The following is a 21,101-nucleotide window of genomic DNA, read 5'->3' on the forward strand; positions in this document are numbered from 1 at the left end:
CTTTTGGGTTAGATACTTTACACTTCATTTCAGTATCCTGACACTCTAGTAACTAAAGGCAACTGCCTAAGGTACCAGCAGGTTCCTTCTCATATGCATTAGTAGTTTGTCCATGTGGAATTCATCTAGCATTGACACTATGAAAAAGGACAAAGGAAGGGTCTCAAGTCTGTGGAGTGAGGCAGGTTCTGTTCTCTTCACTCCTTTGTATTTTGTTATCCAGGAGTGGGGAGTATTATCAGTTACCTTCATGCCTCACCATCTGGGAGTAGGGCACAGGAGAGCTAGTTACCCACAATAGATTTGCTTTCTTTGTTGGAGACAGTTTAAAAAGGTTTAAAACAAAGATCAATCAAGTCCATTTAAATTAAGGTGGGGGAGAAGAGGGAGTATAGGGAAAATGAAACGGCAACATACTTCGAATAATAAGAATGGTATAAAGTACTGATGGACGTGTGATCTAGCATCCTTCACCATCTGATTTTCATTAGTCATGCAGTGGAATGAATTCCGTAGCAACAAACTATTCTGTTATTTGAAAGGTGTAAATTGCTGGATTTATTTGGGTTCTTTGAATCTGAGGCTGCTTCATTCACATTGCTTACACTGGTTGCCTGTTTGCCCGGTTCTCAAGGCAACATCCTCACATTTTCACAGAGGGAATCTGAGTGAGAGAGAATCCTCCCAGAGAGCAAGAAATGTGGGCACTAACTCCCATTTCTCCTCATTAAGCCAGCTATGGAGAGGGAGAGCATAGACTATAAGTCTCCTAATACCACAGTACATTTGGACCTTGCCCTCGGATGTACTGATCAGCTTGAGAGATCTTGTGTAATAGATTAAGATGAGGGTTACTGTGCCCTTTCTTTGTAGAGTCCAGTCTGGCATTTAAAATAGAGCTCAATGAAGCAAGTTGGAGTAGCCAGACATCCATCTAACCTACAGCAAGAACTTGTAGCAATAATTTGAACTGCTTTGCATCTTACATTAGGCAAATAAATATTTTGGCCTTAGTACATCCAGTGACCCGGGGTGGGGAAACTGTTGCCTGAACACATGGGGGTTCACAAGGTGTTCTTTTTGCTGAGTTTTCAGATGATCATCCCTCTTACACAGATCCGTCTCTTTCCACTGCCATTACAAGTTTATATCCTATAGTCTCTAACCCTGGCCTCTGACCTACAACCTCTGTCCATCTTTGTTACTGTAATAATGACCCAGTCCTGTTTTATCAGGAAATGCTCCAGAGTGAAGCACACAAGCAAAACTGAGCTAAGTGCTACCATCTAGAAGGACTTTTATCCTGTTGTAGGAAGGACTTTTATTCTTTATCCCTGATAGTAACGGCTAGAGCATTCCTAGCAAGAGGCTGTCATCAGTGGTACACTGGGAGAACACTCCTTATAGCCTTTCTGCACTTATGATTGATTGGTTAAATCCAACCCCATCTTTGTATAAAGGAGTTATTTACATTTGGAATACAGGCCATGCACCAGTGACCATCCCTTCTAAATAATGTCTCATGACTGTATTTACTTGCAATTCATTCAGTATGTCTGACGCCACAGATTGATCTCATACGTCTTCATGTTCAGTGAACTGTCCAGCAAACAATTGGAAGACAGCAGTAAACAAGCTGCACTCACAAATGATCCTGAATTGTGCTAGACACAAACATGAGCTTTTAATTAATACATTTGTTGTTGTCATAGACTGGGTCTCCAACATTGCATGTCTTACAGACGAAGGTGGTTCCTCATTGTAGAGTTATAAACTGCTCCACACATTTTAGTTATAAAAAAACAGTAGGAGAAAAACAGTATTACAACTGAAGTTACATCAGGCCACTTTTGACCTTGAATGCTTAGTGTCATGCATACATTCCTGGCACCAAATCATGCATCAGTTACTTCCCCCTACCCTTTTAATGGAAAGATGAGACCATGAAATCAAGAACCAAGCCTTGAGTGACTAAAATAAAGTGGATGCTTAGGAAGAAGGCATTCAATAAAACTGAAAGGTGGAAAATTCAAAACTGATAGTAGAAAATACTTTTTAAAAAAACACAATTATTTTGTGGAAATAATTGCCACAAGATAATCATTGAGGCTTTGAGTTTAGCAGGATTCAAAAAGGTAAGACATTTATACGGATAACAAGAATAGGGATTGCCAGACTGGATCACGCTCAAGGTCCATTTAGCCCAGTATCCCGTCTCTGATAGTAGTCAGATCCAGATGCTTCAGAGGAAGGGGCAAGAAACTTCCTAATCCCTAGTAATTACAGATTTGGTTTAAAACCTGAAGCATAAGGTTTAATAAAATATGCATGAATGTGCATTTTAATACTGCTAATTGCAAGATCATACATGTAGGGACTAAAAACATAGGTTACACATACAGCCTCCCATCCTATATCTTGGAAGGCTGTGAACCAGAAAAACCTTTAGGGGTCATGGTCAGAGGTGAAAGTAAGCTGGTCCGATCCGGCGTACTGTCAAGAGTCGGTACGCCATGCCGGACTGGACCGGCTTCCCCAGGCCGGCGATTTAAAGGGCCTGGGGCTCCCAGCAGTAAAAAAACTCAAAACTAAAAAAGCTCAATCTGTTTAGGTTAACAGAAAGAAGGTTAAGAAGTGATTTGATCACAGCCTATTAGAGAAAGTACCTATGTGGAGAAAGAATTTATGATAGTACAGGGCTCTTTAATACAGCAGACAAAGGCATAACAAGATCCAGTATTTGGAAGCTGAAACTAGACAAATCTAAACTAGAAATAAGGCACCTTTTAAATTTTTTTTTTTTTTTTTGGTATTACTACTTTTTTTTGGCAGTGCAGGTAATTAACCACTGGAATAATTTACCTCGGGATGTGATGGATTCTTCATCTTCTTCTGTGCTGGGCCCTATGTGTATTCCACACGTGGGTACACATGCGCACCATGCAGCTGAATCTGGAAGTTTTTCCAAGCAGTGTCCATTGACCTGCACATGCGTAGTATCTTCCCTTGTGCGGCCGACTGAGGATATAAGGGGTGGTGCAGGTCAAAGTGGAAGTCTTTCTAAAAGTTATAGGCTTGAAGCAGAAACCACTTGGTGAAATTCTAAGGTCTGCGTAATGCAGGAGGTCAGAGTAGATAAACATTGTGGTCCATCTGGCCTTAAAATAATATATGAATATCCCTTCAAAAATTTGTTTGCAATAATGAATGAATAAATCTGGATATTCTTGCTATCCATATAAATGTCCAGTCCCTTTTCGAATCTTGCTAAGTTTTTAGCCTCAGTAACCAGAGTTGTTCTAGTAAATGCTAAGAGGGGAGGAAAAAATACCAAGAGTTTTGGAAGGGATTTAAACCCTCAAATTTCAAGATGTAAGCCAATCTCAATTTATTAGGGGTTACGGAGGAGAACTTTCTCTAGTGACAAGTTATCCCACAACATGGATTCTTGTACCTTTTTCTGAAGCAGCCAGTGCTGGCAACTGTCAGTGACAAGATCCTAGACTAGATGGACCATTGGTATAATCCAGTATGACAATTCCTATGAACTCCAAAATATTTTTACCAAAATGGTAACCTATTCATAAAACAATCACGTTCTCTGTCAAGTGTTTACCCTTCATGCAGGAGTAATAATAAAACACACTTGACGACAGAAAATCTAACAATTTAAGTCACGGCCCCAGAAGCCAAACTTTTGTGGTTTTAGAGTTTGGTTCCTACAAACACCATATGGCCCACTTCTCCCTGCTGAGGTATATCATCTTTTCTCTTCATCTCCACATCTAGTGCACTTAGAGACCAATGCAACTCTGTCCATGGGGAATGGATTGCACCTATCTTGGAGTAGACAATATTTTACCAAAAGACTTTACTTGTAGCTAACGTTGCTCCATTATTTTTAATAATAGCTTACAGTCTGCTTGCAAGATATCCTGGCCTCTCTCTGTGTACTTTACAATAGATGGGTGTTTTAATCAGGGTGTCAGGATCTTGGCAGCATTTTACACTCCAGCTGATGCCACAAAAAAAATTACAGCTAATGTTCCCTACCTCTTTCTAGCTTGTGGTAATGCTATTGGTAAGTTATACACATGCCCCCATGGGTCTCAAAGATGGTGGAGATAATGCTTTTTAAAGTGTGGGTGGCTTAGCACTGAGCTGTCCAGAGGACAAAACAGGAGAAAGTTGTGTAATATGAAAGCATGTGTTTATAACGGGGGGGGGGGGGGGGGGGGGCGGCGGCCTGGAGTATACCCTTTTGTCCTTCCTTGTCCTTCCCCAATTTCCATCCCCAAAGCAAGCTACATTACAGCCTTACACTGCCAAATATTCTGGTAAGAGTGGCTCTTTGGGAACCCCAGACCCTGATTTGACATTTTTGCAGCTTGAAGTTCTGAGAGAAACTAATAGTGATCAATAAAGCCAAAGAGAGCACCATCCCATCCAAGCCCTTCCAGTTGCTCCTCTCTGCTGTGGAATGTGTCGTTACTATCAGGGATGATCCCACTGCACCTTTCAATTCTTGAACCTTGGACCAATCACTTAACCTTTTTAGCTCATTATCTCTGCTTGTGAAAGCAATGCATTGTGGGTATTTTTGGTTTTTTCTTTTTAATTATATTTCTCCGTGTTTACTTTGATCAGAATTGATTGACTTGTTTTCCTGAGGTGTTGCATCGGTTCTTTAAGATGCTGAATAATAATACTTTGCATGCTTGTGTGATCAGCCAAATCTTATCGCATGTCTAATGTGCAGGGTAAAAACAGGTGATGTATGGATATCAGAAACAGTCATGCAGCCCTGTAAAACTCAACATACAGAATTATACATAGCTTTCTCCAATGTGCTTCTGACTTAGGTGGATTCTAGCCCTTGTGGGACTGCTTCTAAAGGGCTTCTTTAGTCCATGTGAAACCCACTCCATGAAGCCAGTTTTTCCATGTGTTTAGGGAGTAACTAAAGTAATTCCAGGATCATAACCAGAGTGGAGGCTCCTAAATCCATGTTTCTCTTCTTCAGGGCATCAGGTCTTTCTGAGTCTATTTTTATTATACAATATGAAGGCTGTTTCCCCCTCACCCTATGCATACTGTCCCGTCCCTCTCCCCATCCCCCCCCCCCTGCATGCCATGGAGGATGACATGGGGCCGCATGGGTACGTGCGCACACACATTCTCTTGCTGATTCGCTCCTGCCAGAAAGCCCAGGTTGTGGATTCATACATCACCTGCCTGTGTAAAACGCATGTGCATGCTGCCGTCCTCAATAACCGGAATGTGTTTTCTGTTCTTTTTGTTTTTGTTTTGTTTTTGTTTTTTGTTTTTGTGTGGATTTTCTGCAGTGTGGTTTACCAGGACGGATTTTACGGTGCTGACCTCTATGTAAGTACACACACCGGAGCCTTCTCATCCCCAACCTTCGACAAGCCAGCCTTTTTTTGTTGTTGTTGTTGTTTGTTTATTTGGTTGGTTTGATTTGTTTTTGGTTTTTTTAAATATCATTTTCTTTAATTTTCTTCTTCCTTGTGGATATATATATTATATATTTAAGAATGCAAGCATGCTTCTCTGTCACTGCGCTTGCCCCTGGGTGCAAGACCTAAGCCTATGGGTTTCCTGATCATTGCCAGGGTCAGTTTACTGGGTGTCCTCTCCCCACATGCACACTGCTACTAATCAACCTGAGAGATGATTAGCAAATTAAAATTTCTCTCAATACTTCTCTCATTTGCATAATTTGGATATAAAAATAACAGGACTGGTTTAGCCTCAGACGTTCCCTTTCCCTGTCCCCTCCCCCTTCTTCTCCCCTCTTGGGGCCCTTTCAGGCTTGATTTGTGCACCATGCACTAAGCTAAGTGAGCTCTGTGTTTACAAAAGCTCGTGTACCATTGGGATGTGGATGTCACTCCTCTGGAGAAGACATGGGGCTGATTAAAAATGGAGTCTGAGATACTGGAGTGAAGGTTGGCATCTCATTTTGCTAGTTGAAATGGTACCTAACTAGAATAAGGGTTCTCTTTCTTCTCCCTAGGGGAGTTGTAGAGCACGTATATGTGAGGATGTTTAGATGGAAGAGTCAGCAGCCTCCTGCATCCTGGTAAATTTCTCAAGCACCGAAAAAGGCTTTGCCCAATCATGTGACTTCACCAGCATATCTGTATCCAGAATTCCTAGTGCACTGATGTTTGAACTGATTGAGGGTGGTGTTCCTAGAACATAGCGTTGGGCGGGGGGGTTCTGATTGGTAGGTGAGGAGAGCAGTTTTCCTTTGGATGGAAAGTTTCATTATAACAATCACACTATAGGAATGTGCTCTCCAGACCAAAGAACTTTAAATGCACTGTCCCCACCCTCATCCTGCTCAGACTATCAGGCTCCAGCAAAGCTGTCCCTTAAATAGGTGGAGATGTATCTTTGGAGTTTCAAGAATTTTGTCTTGTTTGTGGGTATAGTGGCCAGAATAGCTGAACTTGGTTTCCTTACTGCTTAGGAGATGGTGCCCCTAACATCCAAAGATATACATCTAGAGGTTGGTTCCTGGGTAATGGATAGGGTTGCCTTTGGGCTTCTCTGGTCTATATGGAGCTTCAGACCTTATAAAGACACTTTTCCCAACCCAACAGTTAGAAAACATTCTATCTAAACACAGAGGAACTTAGTGTTATGTATATACTTTGCCTGCTTGCAAGTAAACTCTCTCACACATGCTCTCACATGTACATGCCTGCACACACCCATGCACATGAATTTCCTGATTCACACACGTGCTCTTGCACATATGCTCACCTAGAAATTGACCTGCCTGGTCAAGTGTTCCATGATAATACTTCTTCAGGATGTAGGAAAGAGTTCTGTTTTTTCTCTGTCACTCCTAAAGCCTTACTCTAGTCTATATAGATCAGCGAGTTTGAGGCTGACCATGCAGTGACTAAGCAGGTAAATGGGCAGCTATTCTGTGCTTGGTGGCTTCTCTTGCACAGTCTGGCACATTAAAGCCTTGTTGAGAGGGAAATGTTGACTGGGGTTATCCCCTGATTCTTTTCAGAAAGTTCGGTCAGATCTTTAGCTTGCACCTTTGATGCATAAAAGGGGCTCATTTAACATCTTAATACCTTGACAGTGACTTTAATAGTACAGAGAATCCCCACACCCACCTCATGTTGCACTCCAGTTTCAGCATTTAATGTGTCTAAGCGCTAAAAAGGGACTAGAACCCTCAGATAAAACCATTTATTTGACATCTTGCTATAACAGTTCAGGTCCCACTAATGGGGAAAACAGGAATGCAATATAGGGCATCTCTGAACATAGGTTGGCCAGGTTCATCCCTTTACTTTTTATTGCTAGAGTTCTCAAGAGAGATGCATCTCAGCCCGAACTTCTAAGTTACCCCACTTTCCACTGTGGATTGGCACAAATTGAATGGGTGCTGATGCCTCATATCCCACTGGATTGTATTCGTTTAGTTGCTATATGAGGGCTGTCCTAAGTTATAGGATGAAGGAACAGGGTTCTTCAGCCACTGATTGCTGATTTTGAGAAGAGGATTCCCTAGCTGTTGGGGTGATGGAAGTTAAGGTGAAGAGCCCTCACACCTGCTGAACTGGTAGGGGTGGCTGAGGAAAAGCAGGGGGGAGAAGGACCTCCAGCTGGCAGGATGGGGTGAGTAGGGGGAGAAGAGGGTTGTTCCAGGCTTTGGCTGCTCTTCCTTCCCACACAGGTATCATACGCTTTGATTTGGTCTTCCTCTTCCTCCTCCCTCCTCTTCTTTTCTGGGGCAACCATCCTGCTAGCCACTTTCTTCTATTAAAAGGGCTGTTCCATCTCTTGTTGGACTCATTCCTGTCTGGCAAAATAACTGAATTTATAAAGTAACCTTCCCCAGGGTCGGTGTTGGGGGCTCCATTTTGGCCATGAGGAAAGACGATGCTTCTCCTACAATGGGGTCAGTCTGGGACAACAAACCACCCATAAAGACCACTCCCATCTATGAAAAGCGTGCTTGCATCCACTGGAAAGAAAAGGCTGGTGAGCCCCTCTGTGGGCTGTGTTTGTATGATTGTTTCTTTCCACAGCTGTGTTTTTTGAACTGCTCTTCCTGTGTTCTGTTATAGAATAGTCTTACAGGAACCAATCATTAGCGCTAAAATACCTCAGGTAGGAGTGCCAGTGTGACCTGCCAACCAATCAGATTGTGGATTGCAGTGGAAAAAAACTGAATTATACTAACCATTCCAGCGCCACGTTAGAGATGGGAACAGAGGCTTTTTTTAGGACAGTGCAGACTTGTGAGCGTGTGATCAAAGCTCCTGCTACCTCTGGGCTGCACATGTTCAGGTTTTACACCAAGTGGCTTTTCATTCCAAAAATTAAGTGGAAGGGTTAACAAAGGCCATGCTTGTCCCATTACTATGTAGGTTCACCTGGTGCAGTGAATGCTGTTGTTCTGTCACCTCTTTCAGGTCACCCCTGCCGATCCAGAGTGCTTACCTGCCAGCTTTCTAATACAGACATCCTAGAAATCAATTCCAGCCCCTTCTGCTTTTTAACCTTCAGTTATAGGGGCATTGGGGAATGGAGAAAAGACGCGCTAGGCCTAGAAAACAGAGGGTTCCTAAAATTGGACTTGCAACCCCAAAATGGATAGGGTAGTGAGTATATAGACACACATCTGCATGGACTGTCCTTTTCTTCATGTTTCTGGAAATACCTCTAACACCAAGAGGTATGCAGGTGCTCCATAGTACTGAACCTGAGCAACACGCTTCTCTGCTCGCTCTCTCTGTCCTCTGCCACTCCAAAGAAAGGGCACTTGCTAATATGCCTGAATAATAAGGCACTGAAAGAGGAGAGGGGAAGCTTGTTGCAAGATGTAATTGGATTTCCTTATGGTCTGTTTAGTTTATGATTACCCCATTTGGCTCTTATGTGAGGAAGAGAGTGAGTGGTTTTTTGTGCTGAAGAGCGCAGTGTAGGCAACTTGAAAACACTTGCTATCTGCCTTTAGAATCTTCAGTGGACAGTTGAAATGTTGCTTCAGTCAGACAGCAGCTTCATACTTACATCAGTTGTCAAATAATTTTCAGGTACTTGCAGCAACAAACTAATACTAAAAAAAATCCACATTTTCATTTTGGCAAATTTTGGGGATGTTTTGACTTATCCTTCTGTTGCTGGGTCATGGCTGGTATCTGCTTATCTTGGTCCTCTGGCCCTCAGAAAAGTAGTTTGAGGTCAGGGGACTTCTGCCACACACCTAGGAAAATCCAATCAGATTGACAAATGAGGACAATGGAATCAGCCTGTAGGGCCCTCTATATAGCCACAAAAGAGGAGAGGTTCATTAAAGACAACTTCTCTCAGCACTTGAGACATACTGAGAGTAAAAGAACTCAAATGAAGCTAATCTGCACTTTGCCAAAGCAGTGCTTAGACTGTCCTCATCTGTCTTCACACATCTCCCTCAACCCAGCCAAAATAGTGTGTGCTCTAAAGACCCATACCTGCTGTAGAAGGGCCTTCTCTTTGCAATTGATTGCGCACTAAATACATACAGCCCTTCTCCTTGCCCCTCCTCCCTTCTTGTGGCAGAGCTTTGTTACTGCTTTGCTGGTAGGGAGGTGTCTGACATCACATTCTCACAAGAAGTCCAGACCCATTCATTTGTTTTGACACACAGTTTGGAGGTTTTAAAAAAGGCTAACTAGGTTGAGGGAGATTGCACAGCTGCCTTGGGTATTTAGGGACTATGCCATTGAAGGGTAGGCTCCATTAGGGTCCCTCTGCAGCACTAGAGAAGTATGGAGCAGCTATTCAGGAGCTGTCTTTTTCATTGGATGACATGAACATGCAAGTTCAGTGAAAATATCCTATAGTGACACAATTTAAATACGCTACAACCCCTGATGAGAGTGGCATCAGAAATCATTGGGGGTACGCCCCTGTGAGTGGGTTAATGGTTTAGCTTTTTACTTCAGGCAAAGTTGTGCGTGGGCAGGAATAGCAGGATGAAGACATTGTAGGTGCTTTGGACAAGCTGTGTGGGATCTGAAATGCATTGACGGAGCTATGTGTGGGTCATGGGTTTGGAAAAGCAGGGGTTGCTTTTGAGGAAGGAAACTCCCACAGAGCTTCCCCTTGCCTTTTACAAGTCCTAAAACTCACCAGAAATTATTAAGGAATGAAAAGGAGTGAGAAATGGGACCTTTTATTTTTCCCGTTTTGGTGTATTCGGACCTGCTTAGGTAAAGCTAGATATAGCCAGATGTCTGAATCCCCAGAAGCGGTCCTTGCTCAGGAACGTATCATAGTGATGTTAGTCCCCGTTTTTTGTTTTATTTATTGTACACACATAGAATATGTAAACAGCTCCAGATCAAATAGGTCTGATTATGTGTGTATATACATGTATCCTTTAATTTTTTTTTAATTAACAGTAGCTTCCATTTTGCATCAGTGCATGGTTAAGACCAGTACACATGTCAGCTGTTTCTTAACTTCATTTCTCCAATGAAATATTTCTCCTGTTTTTTGTTTGTTGTGCAGTCGGCTGAAGAAATGTTAACATCTCGCTCTAAATCTCTCAGTGGAGTCTCTGTTCCCTTCTCTGATATAACAGATGGGTTATTGCTTGTTATAATTATTAACATTGTGGTGTGGGCTAGGGCTAGGGTGGGAGACGTTTTTATTTTGGGGCGGGATGCGGGGATTGTTAAGGTTTGGAATGTTAACTCCAGTGGTGACTGACTGTTTCCGTAATAGCAGGTCGTTGTGGCTGCACGCTCTAGTAATTGAGGCTGTGTACTTCACCGAGCTTGTGGTAGAGCCTAGGACAAACCGCTGTCCCAAGAGAATGCTGGGATAGATAGAACTAGCCAATATGAGTCTGAACGTGGTGATTTTGCTGGTTGTTTTAGCTCCAGATGTCAGCATGCTTAGTTTTTAATTTGATTAATAGATGTTACGCCATTACCTTTCCCACACCTGATTCCAGTCCCTCTGTCCCTTTTCCCGTTATATGACATGTAAGTTAAAAGAGAATAAATGAAAACCTTTTTTCGGTTTCAAACTGCATCTTGCTGTTATGTTCACAATAACCTCCACTCACATTAAACATGGCTGCTGATCTCCCATGTGGCTAGTAAATGTTCGGGAGAGTGAGAATCTGGGCACATTCTGATGCAGGCTGCCCTGCATGTGATACTAACGTGCGGAACTGGGTACATTTTGCATCTGTCTGAACATTAGACATACCAAGAATTCAGGAATCTCATAAACTAGGAGAGTACAGTGGTGATGTCCATTTGAAGTTTTGCTTGCATTTGCTGGGGAAAGTTAATATGGATAAACTGAGTGTACCTCGGGCACCCTCTCTCTTTCATGTTTGGGGATCAGCAGTAAAGTATGAAAACCCAGCAAATTTAAGCGGCGGGACTAAAAAACAACCAGCTAAGAGTGGGAGGGTAAAAGCAGTGACATCACACCATTTTAAAAAGATGATGTAATGTTTAATGGGTGAAGATTTGCAATATGCTGTATCTCATTAACAGGAAGATCCTAACTTACTCATCCACATTATATCTTCATCTCCTCCAGAGTAAGAAAGCATCTGCAAACTTGTCTTCCATTCAGCTCCCCATCCTTCATTCCAAGTAGCTCCACTAAGGCAGTGGAAACAAAATAAAAGCCATTGCCTCTTTTTAAAAAGAAAACTTTGAGACAAACTTCACAAGGAAAAGGATCATGTATTTTCCCTCAGATTGAATATGAGCTTGAGTTTTTGCTTTTGCCCTCCTCTGGACAAAAAATGTGTCGGCTAATGATGGCAAAGTTGTCATTAACCCTACGTAAGGCCAGTTTTTGGTCCTACACAACTGCGTAAATGTTGAAAACTGTCTCTGGGGTTTTCTGGCTTTAGTAATGGCTCCCTGTGATTCAGAATCACATAGCACAAACTGGAGTCACTGGCCATATTGTCCCCATATGGTTAACAAAAGCCATGTTCAAAGTTATACAGTAAATCAAGCTCATTATCCTGGTTTCTGACAGTAGAAACCTCTTCAGATGGGCCTTTGTCTCCATTCTGAGCAGGAATATACCTTCAGTCCATAGGTTACCTTTAATTGCCCCATGAAAGATATAAAAAGCCACTTGCCTGACTACTCAGGTCTCTCTCAGCCCAGAGAAGGGGGAAAAGGAAGGAACTGCCTGTCTCTCTGCTTTTCAGGAATTCCACTCAGAGACCCACAAATCTACCTTTGGCTCAGGATTTAGGATGAATTTTGCCAATTCCCTGGGAGCTGTAACTAACTTTCTGAACAACCTCCTGTGATCTGTAACATCCCAGCATCTTTTAAAAGGCTTCTATTTATTCTCAGAGCAACTATAGCATGGACAACAGCAACAACACAAGCTTCCCTGACGTAATGCCCAGAGGTCCCCAACATGCCTCAGCCTTACTTTGAGGGGCCAACCCAAAGTGGAAAAAGGCTAGTTCAGTCTCTCTAAACGTTTAATCCTTGCTGCCTCTGCCGAGAGTGCCAGTTAGTTGCACCTGGTTCAGTTTCTGGGAGTTTCACTAACTGATCATTCTTTTGTGTATCTGAACCAGGTAATATCTAAACTTCTTGTCCCTCTCACAGCAAAGAAACAAAAGCAGGAGTTTCCCTGGGTGATTTTCTTTGTAAAGTGCATATTGCTGGAAAAGAGAACACCTTGTTATGTTCCTTTGCCCGCAGCCCACACCTCTCTTCTTAGGCAGCTTCCCCCAACTCTGGCAGAGGGGCATATAGGGGTACAACAGCCAAATTTAGCTCTTTTCTGTCCTGGTTTTCCCCTCCTCAACACCAACTGTAACTTCCCACACGAATGACCATATGAGATTTCCTTCAGCCTATGCCTTTCACTAAACTGCCTACTGAGGCTCTCCCCAAGCCTACTGAGGGGTAGAACATAGAGGGATTAGAGGGTGACTCTGTTGTGATGGATGTAACATGGGAGCTGATGCAGTTTGAAACACTTCCTCTCCTTGTGGTGTGTGTGAGTTTTGCTTTCTGTTGGTGGACAGGTATCTGTAAAGTCAGTTCTCTTTTTCTCCTGCAGGGTGGATATGCAGCCTACAGATATGCACAGCCTGCTACTGCAACAGCAGCCACAGCCGCTGCCGCCGCTGCAGCAGCTTACAGCGATGGGTATGTAAGGAGGAATGGGGCAAGCTTGATGTGCTCAGGGGTTCATGGAGTACTGCTACTCCATTTAAATACTCCTCTACCTCATTACTCTCACTCATCTCCCCGCTCCCCCCCAAACACACACACACACACTTTAGAGGAAAATGTCCAGTTGGCCATTCAAGGCTTGGGCTCTGTAGCTGTCAGATATATGGGATAGGGCACTAAGCCTGGTTTCTCCCTTACCCCTTTGGTCTTTTGTCAAAAGAGACAACATGGTTTTATGGTTAGGGCCGGGTACTGGGAGTCAGGAGACATGGTTTATATTCCAATTTCTTTGTTCTGTGACTGTGGGTAAGTCACTGAATCACTCTGTGCCTCAGTTTCCCCATCTGTAAAATGGTAAGAATTACCATGTAAAGTAGTTTGAGATCCTTTAATGAAAACTTCTGTATATGTGCAAGGAATTATTCAGATTATTATCAGAGTGAATGTCATAAGGTCTTTTATCTCCCTGTACAGTGAAAATTGCATATTAATTCAAATGCATGATGGGACTTTTCAGCCTTACTAGAGCTGGGGGAAATTTTTCAACCAAAACTTTTGGGGGGTGGGGGTGTCAAAAAGGCAAATTCAGTGACACCAAAACATTTCATGAATTTGTGTTGGTTTCACCAAATTGTTTTGGCCAACTCTCCTCCCCCCCCATCCCTCCCAAAAATCTGAAAAAATCTAAATGTTTTGTTTTGACATTTCAAACTGAAAAGTTTCATTTTTAGTGTCAAAACCACTTTTTATTTTGAAATTTCCTTTGGTTTTGAAAATGCAAAAACGTAAAGAAAAACACTTAAAGTCAAAACAAAAGGTTTTGTTTGACCTGAAACTAATTTTTTCAATTTTTTTGGAATTGCCAGCAAACTGAAAAATCTCTCATTTATCCATCTCTAAAACTTGCACTCCTATCTTCATATGCTGGACAAGTCCTCTCTCCCTTCCAATTAGCTGCTGTAATCATGGCAGCTGCCCTAATACCACTAGTTGCCCTCCTCCAAAATCGCACCACTAGATGTAGCGGGGGCACTAAATGTGATGCCAGCTGCTCTCACCACGCTCCTGCTAATTGAGAATATGGCTTTTGTGTGTCCCCTCCTTGCAGGCCTTTCTCCCATCCCATCTCATACAATGTATCCATAGATTCTCTCTGGAGTGGGGCTGCCTCAAACAGGTGTGTGGGGGGGCACAACACCATCCCCCCACCCCTTCTTCTGGTCAAAGAGCAATATCTAAATCCCTCTGTGCAGTGACATTTTTTCTTTTCCCCCTTTCCTCAGTTATGGCAGGGTGTACACAGCAGACCCTTATCACGCCCTTGCCCCTGCCGCTAGCTACGGAGTTGGCGCTGTGGTAAGTATGATTTTCTTTCTATCCTCCTGCCATTTCTCTCATTCCTACTATGGCGAATAGCTGCCCAGAGCACAGGAGCTGCTGAGAGTCTCTATCGACCACCTTTTCTCTTTAGTCAAGAGGCCTCTCACTGCAAGGAAGCTCTCCAGCTAGTCCATGCCCCCTTGTCTGTATTGCCTGACAGATCTGTTACTGCAGTTGGAGATGAGCAGTGTCTTATTGTTCTGGTGCTTAGGAGGGGGATGGGGAGAGCAAAAAGGTGATATCTGATAGTGTGGCTTTATTATTACTATTTATATGACCATTGCGCCTAAGAGCCCTAGTCATGGACCATGATCCCATTGTGCTTGGTGTTGTACAAACACAGCAATAAAAGATGGTCCCTGCCCTGAGGAGCTTACAGTCTAACCAGACAGCACAGAAACAGGGTGGGGGAAGGGGTCTCACACACAGTCAGAGTGAACAATGTGTTGGTGGCAAACAGCAGGTTAGTGCTGTGACTCTTTTCCTTATTTGGTGGGTACAGTTAGGGTGGGATAATTAAAAGGAAGGGCGAGGGGGACGTTGAAAGGAAGGGAGATGAGGGGAATAGGGAAGGGGAGAAGAGGGGAACAGGGGTGATGCTGAGGCAGAGAGACTGTGAGGAAAGGGGGAGGGTTGGAGCCAACAGCCAATCAGCACAGGGCGGAAAAAGAGCACTCAAACCTGCAGAAAGTTCTCCAAGGATACGTCTACCATGTAGTGAAAAACCCGCGGCACTGAGTCTCAGAGTCCAGGTCAGCTGACTTGGGCTGCAGGGCTATAAAATTGCAGCGTAGACGTTCGGGCTTGGGCTGAAACCTGGGCTCCGAGACCCTCCCCCCTTGCAGGGTCTCAGAGCCTGGGCTCCAACCCAAACCTGAATCTCTACGCTGCGGTTTTATAGCCCTGCAGCCTAAATCCTGTGAGCCCGAGTCAGCAGACCTGGGCCAGCCATGGATCTTTTATTGCAGTGTAGACGTAACCATAAGGACCAAAGGTCTTTGATTTGGCTGTTTCTGCCCTTAACCAGCCCTGCTCTGTAGCTTTCTCCCAAGCCCACATGAGGGGAAGGGCAGAGAGACACACCTGAGTCCTAGTGCCCCCAGACTGTGTGGGCGGTCTCCCCTACACAATTCTGAGGGCAGGAGTACCCCCAGCTGGGCCCCATTGTACACCCTGGCCCTTGCTTTGGCTGCTTCTGCTTCTACTGGATGGAGTCTCTGGAAACTGTTGTGGCAAAGCTTGAAAGTGCAAGGCATCCTCTCACCACCACTTACCTTAACTTTAAAAACTGTGTTGCATGCAAAGAATACTAATTCTTGGTGAGGGAGGTAGAATAAGGTCTTGTCTCTCCTGGGCCTCAGAGAGCTGCCAATGGAGCTGTTGTTCCTGGTTCCCCTTGGCACTAGAATGAGGTTGCTGAGGAGCAACACAATGATTGGCAGTGTGCAACCTGTCAGCTATGGCAGAATGAAAGTCAGGAAAAAATTAGGCCCTCAGTGCCACCTTTGCACCCATTGCCTTCAGTGGGTTTCCACAGGTGTCACTGCTTGGGACGTAGTATACCATTGTTTTGTACAAGAAGGAATAGATTCCAGTTCCATCGCTCAGCTCTGCAGGGCTCAGAGGAATAAAAAGTAGCAAAAGCTTATCTGGTTACTAAAGTCAGATCTGACTCTGATACATACACCGAGCAGGTTAGCTGAGGTAGGAGCCATTTTTCTGCCCTTGCATTGCTCTGTAAAGCAAAGCAGAACTATATAGGAAAGATGGCAGGTGAATGGATCAAGGACTCTTTGCAGGGAACAGACCTAGATGGCTTGCTTGGCTCTCCATTATCTTTAGTGCTTCTTGCATTCCTAAATCCCAAGTTCTATATATTTAAGGGCTCTAAATGGGAAGAAGCCCCCTATAGAAAGGAACATGAGGGCCTTCGAGCATTGGAAGCATTGCAGACCAACACTGAGGTGCATGGGGCTGTGGAATTCCTGGGATTGGAAAAGCAAGGGGTGTTCCAGGTCAGGAGTGAGTAAGGTGACCACATAGAAAGTGTGAAAAATCAGGACGGGGTAGGGAGATGAGGTAATAGGCGCCTATATAAGAAAAAGCCCTGAATATCGGGACTGTCCCTATAAAATCGAGACATCTGGTCACTCTAGGAGTGAGATGCTGGGGAAGAGCTGTGGTGGGGGACATGACTGGAAAGACACAGGTTAGACCAGGTCAGGAATGAGGTGTGTGGGCATCTGAGGTGAGTGGAGCAGCTTGCACAGAACTCACCCTCGCCATGTCTGCTTCCAGTCAATACTGTATCTCTGCTGTCATGAACATTGAAATGCCAGCGGATTCATCCAAAAAGGAAACATAGAATTGTACTCGGAGATCCTTGGAGCTGTTTCGATTGGGAGATTTGCTCAACTCTACTTTCAACTAACTGGTTGTCTGTGAGGCTGTCCCACCTGCGCCTGGTGTCTGTTTTTTCTGACTTTCCCATCTCATCTGCCAGTTGGAGGCTCCAAAGGTGGTAGATCAACACCCAGACGCACTCTCTCCAATCCCTTTCATGGAGCTTTTGTCATTGCTTTGAATGTTTCTCTCCCCTAGCTCCTAATCACCTTTTCTTTTCTCCTTTAACTTCTGCAGGCGAGTTTATACCGAGGTGGCTACAGCCGATTCGCCCCCTACTGAAGTGACGTGAGCCCCTGCAAGTGGGACAGCCCCCCCCAGTTCATGAGGCCTGGCTATTGCAATATTTACTAGTAGAGGAACTCTATAGCAAGATGAGGAGGAAAAACAAAAAAAACAAAAGAGAAAATACTTTTTTATACCTCACTATGTTCTTTGAATATGTATTTTTCCTTTAAATTTCTGCCTTTAATTCTTTTGTTCCAAAGATTGTGCTTTTTTTTTGTTTGTTTTTTGTTTTTTTAACTGTGGTAAAAAATAATGCATTTCCGTGTCTGTATGTTGGTGCATAGCTTATCCTACCAATCACGGAAGAGGCAATTAATGATAAGGAAAGATGTTAGGAACCAATATCATGCAATTAATTGTGGACAAAGTTACTTACCTGGGTCTGGTGCTTGGCACCTGTGAGACAGGAGGATGTGAGGGAGAGCCTCTTCCTGCCGTGTTTCTGCCCTTTGGATGGACGCGTTGATTGGCTGTGGCTGGAGAGAAGTAGTTGTTTGTATTTGAAAAGAGGGGAGATGCAGAGACTTCCAGAATTTTATCACCGTCTGACATGCACACACTTGGAACGGTTTCAGCAGTGTCAGGACTATATAGTTGCCCAAACTTGCCCAAAGACTTGGGCTATTAACTGCAGTAGGGGACAAGACTTTGAAATGAATTCTTGATATCTCTCCCTCCACACACACCTAATCCTAGTTGATTGTTGTCCACTACTGGACTGTAATTGTCTGTCCTTCCTCTGCTTTCTAAGGTCTTTCTCCTTTACTGCCCCTCTTTTTCCTTTCTTTCCTTGAGGATTGGGTGGTGTGATGCTGCAAACGTGGGCAGTAACGGCAGAGCTTGAGGCAATGGTTGAGAGTGCTTGTGTCTCGGACATCAAGGAGTGGTTAGATTTATCGAGTGTTTGCAGCTTTATGGGGAAGAAAGCTGGCGGAAGAACCCTGCATCGGTGCCACACTGAGCTGCTCTGAGGTTCAGCATTCAAGGTCCCTCTCTCTATTCACCATGAGCCACGTAGGCATTGCTGCAAATAAATCATTAAAGTAGTGTGAAGACAATAAATGAGTCATGGATCAGCTGCAGGGGGACGGGAGTGTGTGTGAGGGGAAGAGAGTGTGTTTTATTTCAGAACGCTGTTCCTGAAGTGATTTTGGATAGCTCAGATGTCTGGCGGTAGGCAGAAGCCGTTTGTACAAGCTCTGAAGTCATAGGAACCTCCCATCTCCTAGATCTAGTTGAGGCCCTTAAATATTTAATCTAGAGCCCCAGTCGCCATTCACCCAGCCTCTCAGTATCCTGCAAAGAGCACCTGGACTGCTCAGTCCACATTTACACTACAGACTGTAAGATTCTAAAGCAGAAAGACTATTTAGAAGGGCTCCATGGCTCCCAAGGCCATCTTCCTTCTGCTCTTGTAACTAGAGTGATTCTTCTATTTTAAAAAGCAGGCATTTTATAGGTTGCTGCAAGGAGTAGCACTGTGGCAGGGAGTCGTTGCTCTCAACAGCTGATTTTAGAACTCAGAGGAATTGTCTCCCCTCCAGTTGTTAGTTATTGCTATGCTCCCAGCAACTCTTGCAATCAAAGGCAGATTCTCTGACGCTTTATCTAACCCTAGACACTAGAGAAACAGAGAGAGAAGCACAATTCCATTTGGCTCCCTTGTCTAGCTGAATTGGTCCGGGGGTGACTTTTCACTCCCTGAAGGGCAGTGTGGGGTGTGGATTTGTAGCTAGAGCCTTTCAACTCCTGCCACCATACACTTGCTTCTCTGTCAACAGTTGATATCAGAATAGGAAACCAGATGCATTGAACTTTAAGCATTGTAAGTGAGCAGGGCTGTCTGGGAGGTGCACTGACCCAGCCATGCACAACACACATCTTTGCTCTTCCCCATAGCACACGTCCTCCCTGTGCCTGGCAGGGAGGAGGTGCCTGAAGTGGGAAGGATCGGGGAGACATGAGTTAAGCTAGAGACCCTAAAGCTATTGATTCTGTGGAAGAATAGCTAGAACAAGGGGACACCAAACTGCCAGCCTGTTGGCCACTTTTTTCGTTTTTGTTTGTTGTTTTTGGTTTTTTTTCAAGCCAAAGTTTGGTTTGTTGCAGTTATGACAATTTTTGTTGTTTGTATATAAATATTTTAGTTAGATTGAAAACGGGGTGGGGGGAGTGGGGTGTTGGGGCTTTCACAAAATCAAGGAAATGAGGGGACGGTGGGATTTTTGGCTTTTACTGGTTGAGTGGGGGAAAATTTTTTCCAGTAGAACTTCTAGTGTCATATTGACGGGAAGCCAATTTCCATCATGTGGCAGATGGGGGTGGGAGACTCCTTTCTGGAGCTGAGACGCAGCAAAAGCCTCAAACGGAGTTCATCATAGCCACACCTAGGGTGGTGGGGGGAGTGAAAACAGGATGTCTCTTTTCTTACTCTCAGGAAGGAGAAATTGCTGATGCTGTGGGGCCGCAGAGTGAGAGAGGGCGAGGGCGAGGGGACACAGCTTGCTTAGCACTGCAATGACAGCAGCTTGAGCTTCGGCCCCTTTCATGTGTCTCAGTTCAGCTGGTTCTGACTGTAGCTTCTGAAAAGTCAAGCTCCACTTTCTCAAGAGCCCTCCTGCACCATGGCAGCGCAGCATGTGGTTGGTTGCCCCCTTTCCTCTCCATCTGTAGGGAAGGCTGAACACACTTCTGCTTTTAAGTAGGGTCTGTGCTTGGCAAATATAACCCTGCTTAGTGCTCAAAATCTGGGTTCTTGTCACATAAGTGCCTGGGTTTTGCAGAGGGTGGGTCACCTAATGCTTTAGCACCTACTGTCACCAACTTCTGATCCACAAAGGCCAGGTTCCTAATGCATCAGTGGGGGCTGCCCTGATCTATTAATCATCACTGTTCAAGGCCCCTCAGTGTATTAGCACCTGGGTTTCCCTAATTCCTACTCCGTGGTGACTGGGCTGGGGGGAAACTAAGCCCTTTGCCCTGCTGACTACAGGAGTTGGTTCTGTAATTTTAGACATTTACCATCCATACAGTCCAGGTGATACTTTCCAAAACCAAGACCTCCCAGACAGCTTTTACCACAGCTGGATTTTTGCAGCAGGGTTGCGCCTATGAATTCTGTGCCATGGCAAGCAAGAGCCCTTCATCCCTTCCTCCATCCCACTTGGCAAACACAATGACTCTGATTCCACAGATGATATTTAATGAATTGGCTCATGATACGAAGGACCTATTTCCATTCAGATTAGCCAAGCCTTGACTGTATCAATCTTTGAAGTATCCATTGTCCCAAAGATTGAGGAAGGCCTGTATCTCCCTATGCAGAATCTATTATACTCAGGCTTTTTACAGGCATGAGGAGAATGGGGGTAGAAATGGGGCAGGCTTTTGTCACTGAGAACATCTAGTACTTTTGCCCTGTAATGATCAGTGTTCAAGAGTTTCTCTCACACAGGACTTGGCTCAGATCCTTAACCACTTAGGTCTGGTCTGCCCCCCAGTGTTTGTACCAGTATAACTACTTTGGTTAGAGGGGTGATTTTAATGATATTGTTATACTGGTACAATCTAATGTGAGTGCTGTTATATTGGTATAAAGGTGCATTATACCAGCATAGCTTATTCCCCTTTCCACATGGGAATAAGCTATATCAGTATAAGGCACACATATATATAATTGTGTCCACACTAGGGGTGTTGTGTGACTTTAACTACACTGGCATAGGTAAAGCAGTACAACTTTTGTGTGTAGACAAGCCCTTAGTGTACCAACTTCTTATAACCAGCCATTTGTAGGGCAGGCAGTCA

The 21,101-nt window shown here is 44.1% G+C and overlaps 1 protein-coding gene across 13 annotated transcripts in view; it reads left to right on the top strand.

Moving 5' to 3' along the window:
• The window catches only part of RBFOX2 (RNA binding fox-1 homolog 2), a 241,746-nt gene extending 220,861 nt beyond the window's left edge, over positions 1-20,885 (top strand). For 7 of the 13 annotated variants that reach the window (XM_024200551.2, XM_024200558.2, XM_024200554.2 and 4 more), the window contains 4 exons: positions 8,121-8,163; positions 13,108-13,196; positions 14,507-14,579; positions 17,244-20,885. In XM_024200551.2, the coding sequence (XP_024056319.1) occupies positions 8,121-8,163; positions 13,108-13,196; positions 14,507-14,579; positions 17,244-17,288 (250 nt within the window). In that variant the 3' untranslated portion in view covers positions 17,289-20,885. Of the gene's footprint in view, positions 1-5,345; positions 5,386-8,120; positions 8,164-13,107; positions 13,197-14,506; positions 14,580-17,243 lie in introns of those variants that run through there. The other 6 variants (XM_024200552.2, XM_024200555.2, XM_024200563.2 and 3 more) reach the window with 3 other exon arrangements.
• The last annotated feature ends 216 nt before the right edge of the window (positions 20,886-21,101 follow it).

This window comes from Terrapene carolina, unplaced genomic scaffold, assembly GCF_002925995.2.
Source record: "Terrapene carolina triunguis isolate 2854851 unplaced genomic scaffold, T_m_triunguis-2.0 Scaffold247, whole genome shotgun sequence".
NCBI lineage: Eukaryota > Metazoa > Chordata > Testudines > Emydidae > Terrapene > Terrapene triunguis.